Source organism: Rosa rugosa, chromosome 5, assembly GCF_958449725.1.
Source record: "Rosa rugosa chromosome 5, drRosRugo1.1, whole genome shotgun sequence".
Taxonomy (NCBI): domain Eukaryota; kingdom Viridiplantae; phylum Streptophyta; class Magnoliopsida; order Rosales; family Rosaceae; genus Rosa; species Rosa rugosa.
Window position 1 is genome coordinate 10,023,753 of NC_084824.1, and position 12,435 is coordinate 10,036,187.

At 38.4% G+C, this 12,435-nt stretch overlaps 2 protein-coding genes across 2 annotated transcripts in view; both read left to right on the forward strand.

Annotated features, from left to right (window-relative positions):
- The first annotated feature begins 1,932 nt into the window (after positions 1-1,932).
- On the forward strand, positions 1,933-3,634 carry LOC133709087 (stemmadenine O-acetyltransferase-like). Its single transcript, XM_062134699.1, has one exon. The coding sequence runs from the start codon at positions 2,055-2,057 to the stop codon at positions 3,396-3,398; it is 1,344 nt and encodes a 447-aa protein (XP_061990683.1). The 5' UTR covers positions 1,933-2,054; the 3' UTR covers positions 3,399-3,634.
- Positions 3,635-11,511: 7,877 nt separating this feature from the next.
- The window catches only part of LOC133711171 (pentatricopeptide repeat-containing protein At4g19191, mitochondrial-like), a 2,534-nt gene continuing 1,610 nt past the window's right edge, over positions 11,512-12,435 (forward strand). The window contains exons 1-2 of the mRNA XM_062137332.1: positions 11,512-11,840; positions 11,983-12,379. Of these exons, the coding sequence (XP_061993316.1) occupies positions 11,512-11,840; positions 11,983-12,379 (726 nt within the window). The remainder of the gene's footprint in view (positions 11,841-11,982; positions 12,380-12,435) is intronic.

Sequence of the window (12,435 nt, forward strand, 5' to 3'; positions counted from 1 at the left end):
ATATCAAATTAGCAATTAAATCAACGGCAAATAACCCATCTTATTTTCGGATCCCTAACTCTCTTAACGTACACTAGTTTATGGCTAATGCCTAAGCCTCTTTTAAGAGGTAATATTTGTCCTCCACTGCAAAGCTAGAATAAGAGCAAAACGGTACGGTACGTGATGCAAAGCAATTGAAAACGTTATATGAACTTTTAAGAGATGATCAGATAAACAACTCGACCTTTTTTTTTTCTTCATAATTTAAATTGGTCTTGTCCGAAGATAAATGCTTATAGTACTACAATTTGCATCTATCTAGTTGCCTTATAATATAAACGACCTGGTTCACAAGGTTGGTAAGATTCATTTACAAGTTCTAGCCAATTATATATTGTCCCTGCCAATCTCATACCAGTCACCCACTATGTTATATTCTACTTGTCTTGTAAAGTATAAATCCCCTAAATTATATAAACTTGTAAAATGGCTATGAACAATTCGATAATGATCGGTCAAACAACAGTTGAATTGCTCAAACTGAAATCCGTTTACTTTTCCGGATCATGCAACTACTTCCTTTGTTTATAGAATTTGTATCCTTTCTCAGCCCTTAAAGTCCACTAATTCCGGGATTTCTTATGTAGGAATTTGGTATGTACCTACCAAACCCATTAATTTTGGTATTCAAATTCAATTTTATCAGTAATTGCTTAATTTGTTAATTAACAAGCTACCAGTGATCCGCTTCAAACTCCGTCTAGTCTTTCAAATTTCTCTTGCCTCTTGGTCATGATCAAGGCACATTTTAATTGAAATTCAACCATTATAAGTTATCAACATGGATCTTATCATAAACTTCATTCTTTATTGGACGAGTCCACATTCATGAGTGTTTGATGCCTTAATTTAATTGAACACACAAATTAATATCATTAAATTATACGTCTTTCTCAAATTGTTTTTATGTTGATCTTATGTTTATGTTTAGAGTTATATTGTTTTAGAAATTTAATAAACGCGATTTGAACACCACCAAGATTTATAAAGGATCTGTTGAGCTAGCTTATAAAAACAATGTACCAATCGACTGATGTGACTTCTTCGTGAATATTGGTTTTAAACACTTTGTAGCACCTTTGACCCTTGATTTGGAGTGAACACAAATCACTTGCGCTAAAATTCTAGTATATATGTTGTTGAAAATTAGATTTAGCTTGTAGCTACTAGTAGAGAAAGGCTCAACCGTCTTATTTTTTATTGTCGGAATTGCATACTAACCAGAAGATAAACCTAAAAAAGGAAAACCAGAGGACTTATAGCTTTACTTAAGCGATAGGATCAATTACGAAGAAAAAACTCAATCAATGAATCTGTCCCATGATCCATCAGCTCAAGGAGGCCACTGTAAATACTACTGATCGAAAGTCACCGGAAAACTCATTGGTTGCCACGATCAATATTTCTCAAGCTGGATTACATAAGAAAATATCATGGAGTATTTGACTGAAAGAATGTTACACCAGCACTTAAAAAGGTTTTATATATACCAGCAATTTCAAAGTCAGAAAAACTTTAATTTAATAAACATAATTATCATATGCGTTGGCAAATAAATCATGGTACGTCTTGTTCTAATTTGGTGTGGTGAGATGATCCTCCACATTTTATCGTGTCGTATTTAATAGTGACGTTAGAGGTCTGCCTCAATTTCGTTTGTGTGATAGGGAGACTTTTTCCTCTCCTATCCACGATCTTTTAGCTAAAAAAAAAAAAAAATTATCATATGTATTCTTTTCTTTTTTTCTCTCAAATAAGAACCGAGGAAACATATTGATAGTCCCTGTGGAATAAATATTTTAGAACCAATATCGAAATCGATTTGTTTGACTTTCTTACATTTCTCTAGGCTTTAGCTTGAAGGAGCATCCATCACCAGCTCTATATAAACACAACTATCTTGGCAATAATTGGCATTATCCCCTCAGCATTTCCTCACATATCCAACGGTACTACTACCCCTTCTGACAAAAGAAAGGAAAAAAAAAAAAGGTTCCCGAACAAACAACAGCATGAAGTTTCAAGTGGAGGTTCTATCAACAGAGACAATCAAACCCTCATCTCCAACCCCTGACCACCTCCGCCACCACAAGCTCTCCTACCTTGACCAAATCCAGCCCCCAATCTTCATGCCCATGGTCCTCTTCTACCCGAAAGAACCCGACCACAACGACCTGGACCTCATTTCCATCCACGAACAGCGATGCAGCAAAATCAAGAAGGCCTTATCCGACACCTTAGTCAAGTTCTACCCGCTAGCCGGAAGAGTCCACGGAACCCAATACGTCGATTGCAACGACGAAGGAGCCTACTACGTCGAAGCCAAGACCGACTGCAAAATCTCTGACATCATCAACAGCCCAAACCCCAAGGACTTCAACAAGTTCCTCCCTTTCGAGCTAGACGCAGCTCATGAGCTTCCCGTGTGCTTCCAGGTCACCTTCTTCGCTTGCGGCGGCATGAGCATCGCCATGGGGATGTCCCACAAGGTCGGGGACGCCCTCTCCTACTTCACGTTCCTCAATTGCCTGGCCGCTGAGGCTCGTGGGGAGGGCAACGATATTCACCCTCCCGAGTTCGTCTCAGACAAGTACTTCCCCCAAAAGGACTTGTCCGGATTCTACCAACACCGCAGCGGAATCATAAAGCAAAACATCTCAACAAAACGCTTCGTCTTCGACGCTCCAATGGTTCAGGCCATCCGAGCCAAATGCATCGACATGTCCAGACGCCCCACTCGTGTTGAAGCCCTATCAGCCTTCATATGGAGCCGCTACATAGCATCATGCACCGGCATTCAACGAGATGGCGTCACCACCAACGCGACGTACACTGTTTCTCATGCTGTGAACCTCCGCACGAGAATGGAGCCACCACTTCCGGAGTACACATTCGGAAACGTGACCCGAACCGCCATTGCGGTGCCGCCCGTACCCGTTGACCCGAAAGACGGGACGCTTCATGGGGTGGTTAATCACGTCAGGGAGGCCATTAAGCAAGTAGACAAAGAGTACATAAAGAAACTGCAAGAGGGTGACGAACACTTGAGCTTCTTGAGGAGCTTTTCGGAGGAGGTGAAACGAGGAGAGGTGGTGTCGTTTAGCTTCACGAGTCTGTGTAGGTTTCCGATCTACGATGCTGATTTTGGATGGGGGAAGCCTGTTTATGTTGGTTCTGCCAGCTTTACGTTCAAGAACTTGGTCAGTTTCTTTGACACCAAAGTAGGGGACGGAGTTGAGGCATGGATCAATCTGTTGGAGGAAGACATGGAAAAATTCGAGACGGACGAGGAGCTTCTCAAGTATGTTTCACCCACCCCGAGTTCAAAGAATGCCAAGGCCTCGATTAATTCCTAAAAAATGAAATCTTATCCGGTGAACAATCTAGTATATTATGTTATTTAACTGTCGATCTACGTTATTAATATATTTATTAATATATGATATTAGAGGTGATAGTTTATATGTTTGTGATAAATATTTGCAGCCATCTCAAATTCTTTCCAACTTGTGTGAAAAATGTAATATGTAATTAATGAGCTTTTGCGTGTAAGTTTAAAAGTGCAAAGATGTATATTCTATATTATTCCTCATATCTTGTATTGCAATAAGCCTGTTGCCGAGGTTGTTGGCTCTTGAGGAGGCTGAGGACGGTGTTCGCTCCAACTCTATTGGGAAGGAGTTAGCATCTTCTTAAGTTTCTCTACTATTAGACATCTGGTTATAAGCCTTCTAAAGTTGGAGTAATCTCTATGAGTTATTTTAAGATGTTTCTAGTCATTATTTGTACCACAAGTGCGTGCTGGAAGATTAGACTAGATGAATGATTTTTCCTTAGAATAGCGAGGTTGTTCTTGCTTGTTTAGGCTTGCTTTTTCCAGCAAGCGTCCCTTTAGACTTTAATTAGTTTAGTATTGGCTTAAATAGGTTTATTTGGTTTTACCGGATTTCTTATGTAAGTTTTGTTAGACTCTGTCCTGTTTTCATGGCTTTGATATCTAATAACATCAAATCCTATTCAAAAAAAAAAAACTTGTTCAAGATCAATGTATAATAATTAGTGAAAGAACTGTTTCTTGTTCTTCATCTTCATCCCCCGACTTGTTATGGTTAACATATATAAGATAATGCATGGATGACCATCTGGAACTATACATGTTTTTAATATGTATTTCATTTCATACAGCATATCTGATATATACATGTAGACATTTTTGCACAATGGCCATTTGAAAGCTTTAGGTTGACATTTGGACAATTAAGTGCAGACTGAAAGCTGTAGCTACTTTACTAGTTGCTATATATTTGAACACCAAAATGAAAGAAGAAAATAAAGTGAGAACATCTCCTTCATTATAGAGCCCGACTTACAGATTACGTCTCATTTCTCATTCATACACATAAAAAATTTAGGATTAAATACTTGTTACTCCTCAAACTATTGCCTGAAAAACAGTTTAGTCCCTCGCCTTTCAAATTAAACTGGATAGTCCTTATTCTCTCTAATTCTCACACAACAGGTCCACAACAGGTCTAAAATGACTATTCTACCCCCAAAGATCCTTTTTTTTTATTTTTTCTCTCTTCTTTAAATTTTTCTCTCTTTTTTTTTTCTCTTTTTTATTTTTATTTTTTTTCTGGCTGGTTCTCTCTCTCTCTCTCCAAGCTCGTATCCGACCTCGAGTTTATCCTCTCGATCCACCGCACTCACTACCACTCTGCAGTGCTTGGTAGGCCCCCTCCACCCCTCATGGAAGCTCCGCCGCCACAATTCCATCTCCACCTCCGTCGTCGTCGTCCCCACTAAGCTCAGCCACCTCTCCTCCTCCTCATCCTCCACAACTCCCACCAATAAGCCACCTCACTATCATCATCCAACATATTACGAATGATCAGAAACACCCAGATCAAATCGAGCAATAACAACACACTAAAACTACCAGATTATAAACAATTGATAAAACTAGCCGGAAAAGTTGAAGAACTAACTGAAAGGCAATCTCGTAATGTTAGAAGAGACACCGTCGGTTGACCCTTCTTCTGATCATCGCTTTCTTTTTCCGGATTCAGCTGCCAAAATGAAAGCCCCAGCTGTGACCACACCAGCAACAGCTCCCGGACCTTGCTTGCAAAGCTGGTTATGGCAAGAAGACTTATTGTTCTTCTGTGTAGTACTAGTACTAGAAGCTGAAGCCGAGCCAGTTGGAGCCAAAGAAGGCGGTGGAGATTTGACTGAGTTGGTGGTTGGGTTCATCAGAGTAGTCGTCGGAGGCGGCGGTGCTGCTGAGCCGGTTGAGGGAGTTGAATCGAAAAACGAGCTGAAGCTCCACCAGTCAACGCTGTGGATTTCGGTGCTTCCCTGGGCCGACCCGGAAAACCCGACGTACATGAAGTTGTTGACGTACTGATCAAGATCGAGAGGGAACTAACAGAGCGGGTCTCTGGGTTTGAGATTTGAATACGAAACGAATATGTTGAAGACCCGACTCGACCCGCCGAATTCGATCCAGCAATTCACGAGGTCCCCGCTCTTGAGATCAATATCCGCAGCGCCAAGATCGCGAATCCGTTGGGACATTGTCAGTAGTGGCGAGGAAGACAAAGACCCATTTAGTGGTGGGTACGTTGAAGAAGAAGATGAAGATGAGAATGTAATCACGAGTGTGTAAGGGGTGGGACCACACCAGTAAAAACGAAAGAGATGGGAAATTATAGAGAGTAGTGAGGAGGACAAGATCGATCGGTGGAGAGGGAGAGAGAGAAAAGCAGAAAAAATAAATAAATAAAGAGAGAGAAATTGAAAAAAGAGAGAGAAAAAAATTAAAAAATGATATTGGGGGTAGAATAGTCATTTTAGACATGTTTTGGACCTATTGTGTGAGAATTAAAAAGAATAAGGACTATCAGTTTAATTTGAAAGACGAATGACTAAACTGTTTTTCAGACAAAAGTTTGAGTAACAAGTATTTAATCCAAAAATTTACAAGAAAAACTAAAACGATGTGCTTGTCCTTATCAAAATCGAAAAATGGAGCTGGAAATTTTGACAAATGGATACATACATGCTGTGTATATGCGACAACAGTGAAGGCACTAATATAAATGACAAGCTTATCAATATTTCATGTGGCATGGCCGGGTCTATAGAGTTAAACTATTGTGTAGTTTGCCTTACTTCATCATCTGGATGAGAGACAAAATTAAAATTAGAATAATTATTGAATATATGTATCAACAGCTAGCAGTAGCAGGCACAAACTTTGTCGCCCATGGAATGAGGAATGAGCTCTGAGTTGAAACGAGAGCTACTCGGCTAGCCAGCCACTCCCTTTGATTCATTGATATCAATCCTTGACTAATATATTATTGTTTCTAATAATACTGTGGATTCATTTCTTGCACCAGAGTAACCATGGACTAAACGATAACTTTTTTTGGATACAAGACTAAACGATAACTCCAAATACTATACAAAACAGAAAAAAGATTGTTTTCTGCAGGCCTGTACATAATTCCAGACATACAATGATGTGAATATGAATCTAGAAGGTATAAATGACACTCTCATCTCTTCAACAGATTAAATCAATTAATAATAAGCGTAACTATCTCAGAGAGTACATCAATCTGATAAAAGCTAGACTTATAAAATTACGTCGTACAAGCATAGATTCCAGGAAAAGGCAAAAGCTTTGACTGGTTAATTTGGTAGCTCGCTGGGTTTCTGTTCTACTAACTACTTTTGTGTTGTTGCCCATAAATCAGCAGAGATATTAATCGGGTAAGGCTTCTAGCTATTGCTTACCACGTCAATTTTTGGGTACGTACTCACAAGTCATAACTCGTAATGCATTCTAGAGGGGCAACTATATATGTTAAAACCCTCTAACGACGCTTATAAAAAAAATCCTGTATAATCTGAAGCCCAATTACTACACTATTACGTTCATTTCTCTAAATACCCTAAACTCCGCCTCTCTCTTTTCACTTTATAAAGTCACTACACTAGTGCAGCGCCCACCACCACCCGCAGTGGTAAGCTCGCGATCCACCCAGTCAGAACATTACTGACTTTAAGCCTTTGTTATACTTGGAAGAAAACGATGGTGGCATTGTAATTTGACTGAATATAAAGGGTTAGAGTTTTATGTGATTAGGCTTGTATGATAAATAAAAAAAAAGGTTTAATGATGTCCCTGTAAGAGGATCAAACCTGCAACAATAATGTTTCAGCGAAAAAAATTAAGATTTCTCAAACGATCCAAGTTGGGAAATTTTTTTTTTTTTTTTTTAATAAAGGGCTGGTGCGGCTGCCCTCAAGTCTTGATTAATGAAACTGTAGAATACAAGGGGGGGACATTGAGCCTAAACCCCGGATTACAATAGGCACCTAGAGAACACCCTGAAATAATATCATGACTCTCTACTAAACAATTGTATTCAATTACGCACCATCTAGCAAAGAGCGCTTTACAGGCGACTCTATTTGCTTTACAGCAGTGACACAACGGAAAGATAACTCGATCTGCACCTTGATTACAGCATAGCATAATTTTCATACTCACAACTTTCCTATCATGTTGCCACTGGAAAATACATCCAGTGACACTAAGTTTCACCCTACCACTAGGAGGCAGCGACCATTTGACCAAGCAAGGAACTAGCCGCCTACCTAGAGCAAACAAGACACACAAGGTGCATAGACCGGCACAAAGCCCACGCCGTCCTACCAAATCATGGCAGAGACTTATTATCAACAAAATAACAACGATAAACAAACAACTAAAACCAACACAACTTGAAACATAAAAACACCACCAGGGCCCAGGAACAGAGGCCCAGTCCAAACACCACTCCCCACAGCAAAGAGGATGAGGGAGTTCGCCGGCGGTGGGAGTGGGAAAAAATTTTAATTGTACAAGGTTATATCACTAATATAGTTGGGAATGGAGCAGTTTTTCTTCGTCTGCCGTGGTTTACTTAAAACGACTCCCAACATTCAATGCGGCTTCGGATGTTCATTATCGACCGTAGTCAGTAGAAACAACCCCAAGAGCCAAGGATCTAATTCTCTTTTATCTTTTTAGTTATCCTAACCCTTCAGATTTATGAACAAATAAACAATGATACTAAAATGACCTTTGCCAATGATCATTTTCAGGAAAGTTTGACATCCAAAAACAACTGTTACCCTCTTCAGTTTGACATGATGTTAGATGTAATTACGTACTACGTAGGTTCTTAATTCCACCTCCTGGATGAACTGGCGTAGTTTCAGAACATATACCCCGTAAATAATTAATCACCAGCTACATGCATTATTAGTGATGACTCATCAGGTGCATCATGCATGAACTCATCATTTTTGAAATAGGTACGGCTGTCTTCAAGTCTTAGTCATTAATGAAACCTCAGAATACATGGGGAACATAATACTTGAACCTTGAATTACAATAAGCATAAGAAGAACATCCTAAGATAATAACGAGAGTCTTTATATATATATATATATATATATATATATATATATATATATATATATATATATATATATATATATATATATATTCTAACATGCCCCAATCAGCGAAAAGTGCATTTCTGACTACTCTAGTCGCTTTATAAAGGTGGTGACATGCTGGAAAGATATTGCTCACACGGAGCCATAATTTACTAATATTATCAGCGAAGAGTATACTTATGGCTACTCTATTCGCACGAACTCATCTTAATTTGCTTTAATTTATTTGTCTTTAGACTCTGTTATATATTGTTCTCATTTAGTCATTATATCTTTGCTCACTTAGTAAAAATCGAGATTGACATAAAAGAACTCACATATGTCAATCTCGATCTTTACTAAGTGAGCAAAAGGTATAAATTTTACAAGGTATAGAATGTACACCACTAAGTGAGCAAAATCTCGATCATTCTTCATAATTCACAAGGTATAGAATGTACACCACATAAATTTGCTTATTATAACAAAAGAGATTGATTGGCAATTGTGAACTACCCTACTTGAGTTTAATTATGAAGATGTCTCATTACTTATTACAAGTTTTGAAAAACTAGTGATTGCGATTAATACCATTGGGGTGATCATGATGTGTTGATATGACTCAGCTTTGATCCTTATGAACTTTAATTATAAGGATTTGTAAACCCTAGCTACCCAATCAATTAACCAGTGGATTGATAATTAACCAATGAGTACATGCAAGCTAACTATGGGAGCTACAACTATCAACTGTTGATCTTCATGTAGTTTTGAACCAAACCGCTTGTTTGATGACGATGGAGAGTTTTCTATAAATTTTAAATTCAGAAAATTTGGGTAAATAAAAGTTCAGGAGAATGGAAGTTATATTATTATTATATTATATGATACATAATAAACAGAGGAAGTAAAAAAAAAAAAAAGTGTCCATAGCTCAAACCAGGCAAGCCGAAACTGCATCCCGACCAAAAAAAACAACACTGTGACAACGTCTGACGACCGTCATTAAGAGTACACCAAGCTGCCCGATATGAAAAGATCAAGAAATCTTGGAAAACCGCTGACTACATCCAAATGATGAACACAACTTTAATCCAAATACAAAAGAAAAAAACAAACAACCTGTTAGATCGTCTCTGCATTGGACTATTGGAGAACTTCTTCATCCACCAAAGAAACCAGAATTCTAGAAGAAAATAAAAGGTAGAGAGATCCACAAAGAGATAAAAGGAGCAATCACCCAAAGGGACATCTGCTAATAGGATTTTGCTAATAAAAGGTGGAGAACTTCTTCGTCCATGCATGTTATCCTTTTTCTCTACTTTTTAATAAAATTTAATAGGATTTTGGACATCTGCTAACCCATTCTCTGTTCATCTAAAAAAAAAAAAATCCCCTATTATACACTACCAGGTTTGGACCCAGAGAGACTAACGGGCAAATCCTATTTAAATCAAAGTAGAATAAGGAGCAAATTTACAAACGATGACAAAAGAAAAAGAATAAGAGCCATTGGAAAGATCCGCGCAAATTTGGCAGAATTTTAATTAAGGAACGAGGAATCTGAAAATCAAATATTCAAATTGAAATCTATTAAGCGTGATTATGAAATGTCAATAACAAAAAAAAAACAAAAAGTAGCTTCTTCAGTGGGTGTAGTGGCAGGATTACCCATCTTCAATCCCAAGTCTTTCATCATACGTATCATTCAGTGGCGGAGTCAGAATTTAATTTTAAATGGGACACTTATAAAATATCAATATTTCATTAAAAAAAATTGAAATAATTTGTTGTAAATTGTCTAAAGCAATAAGCTAATAACTATATTAAATTTTTATAACTATATTAATTTTTTTGAAAATTAATTCAAAAGTAGAACTAAGTGTTAATAACTTAAATATCCAAAAGAATAATATGTATTACATATAAAATATTCAGACCCAAACAAAAAAAACCAACTAGTGAGTTTCGAACCTAGACCAAATTGTTGATGACTAAAACAGATCCCACAGGGCTAGGCCTACTAGGCCTACCACATGATAGTTTTTCAAACAAGCATATAATATGTACGTTGGCTGTCTATTCCGAATTTAAAAAAAAAAAAAAAATCAGTGGGTCACGGGACCCACTGGGCCCCAACATTTTCAATGCATGATGAGAGTAAATTAAACTATTATAAAGAAGTGATCCGTTGGCAATATGGCATACCGTACATTCTCAGTGTAAAGGATTAGTCTTCAATAATTCCCAAGCACATCAAGAAAAGTCATATTTATTATTATTATTATTATAACATTAATATATATACATTAAATTTCTCCGGAATAAAAATCCAAAAGTCGAAAAAACACAACGTCACTGGTGTCTTATACGAACATCATCTATCACTCACATACAGTTAGGATGATGGAGACTAATAGCAACTAGTAAGGAAAAGAGATAAGATATAAGGGAAAAATTCACCAACGGTGTCTGGACACTTTGGTGACTTTCAAAATGATACCTGAACTCTGAATGTTATCAATGTGATACCTGGATTCATTATTTCGTATCAATGTGATACCTACGACCAATTTCCGTCATGGAACAGTTAAATTTTGCACGTGCGATGCACGTGAGTCACTAAATAAAGATAAAAAGACCGATTTACCCTCAAATTTTATTTTTTTCCCTTTTTTTTTTTTTTTTTCTTTTTCTTCTTCTTCTTCTTCTTCGATATTTCTTTCTTTCTTCTTCTTGCTTTCTGCCTTCAGCGACCACTGGACTCCACCGCCACTGAGCAACTGGCTCCTCCTCCGCCGCTCGAACACCTCCCTCTGCCTTTACCGACCTTCACTCCCAGCCTGCCGACGATGCCGACGAAGGTCCAAAAATCGAGGATCCAAAAATTGAAATTGAAATTGGGATTGGGATGCCGACCAGCCTGCCGACTACTACCATGGCTTGGTCCCCTTTCCTTCGGAATCAGACATGTTTTGCGATGTTCAGATTCCATCTATGCCTCTGTTGAAGTACGATGAGGTGCCCAGCTTCTTGTATCCTACTACCCCCTACCCGTTTTTGAGGAGGGCAATATTGGGGCAGTACAGGAACTTGGACAAGCCCTTCTGCATATTGATGGACACTTTCCAAGAGCTTGAGAGCGAGATCATCGAGTACATGTCTCGTTTGTGCCCAATCAAGGCAGTCGGTCCTCTATTCAAGAACCCAAAAGCCCAAAACGCCGTCCGCGGTGACTTCATGAAGGCCGATGACTCCATCATCGGCTGGCTCGACACCAAGCCTAAATCATCTGTCGTGTACATCTCATGTTCTTGATCTTTATGTACATGCTTCTTTGGTTAAAGCCTGTAACAAATTAATGGCTACCCGAGAAGGGAAAGCTGTACATTGTCATGTTGTTAGGATTGGTTTGGATTATAATGTGAATTTGTGGAACAGTATATTGAATTTGTATTCGTGTTCCGAGAGTTTGATTGGGTATGCGTGTAGGGTGTTTGATATAATGCCTCAGAGAACGGTTGTTACTGTTAATGGTATGGTATCTGGGTTTGTGAAGAATGATATGTTGGATGAGGGGGTTGGTTTGTTCAAGAAAATTTTGGATTGCTCTTTTGGTTTGGAGTTGAAGCCGAATTATGTTACTTTGGTTGTTTTGGTTTCTGGGTGTGTGGAACTGGATGGGTTTATTGTGGGAAAGGTGCTTCATTCATACTGTTGTAAGACAGGTTTGGATTTTGTGAATGAGGTTTGTAATGCAGTGATTGATTTGTACTCGAAGTTTGGGCATATAAGTGAGGCAGCAAGGATGTTTAATGAGATGCCAGAGAGGGATTTGGTAGTGTGGTTTACTTGAAGCAGGAGCAAGTGGATGAGATTGCTCACGGCTTGTTG

What these genes read in the sequence shown, in the direction of transcription:
- LOC133709087 (XM_062134699.1), top strand. Translation starts at nt 2,055, where the DNA reads ATGAAGTTTCAAGTGGAGGTTCTATCAACAGAGACAATCAAACCCTCA.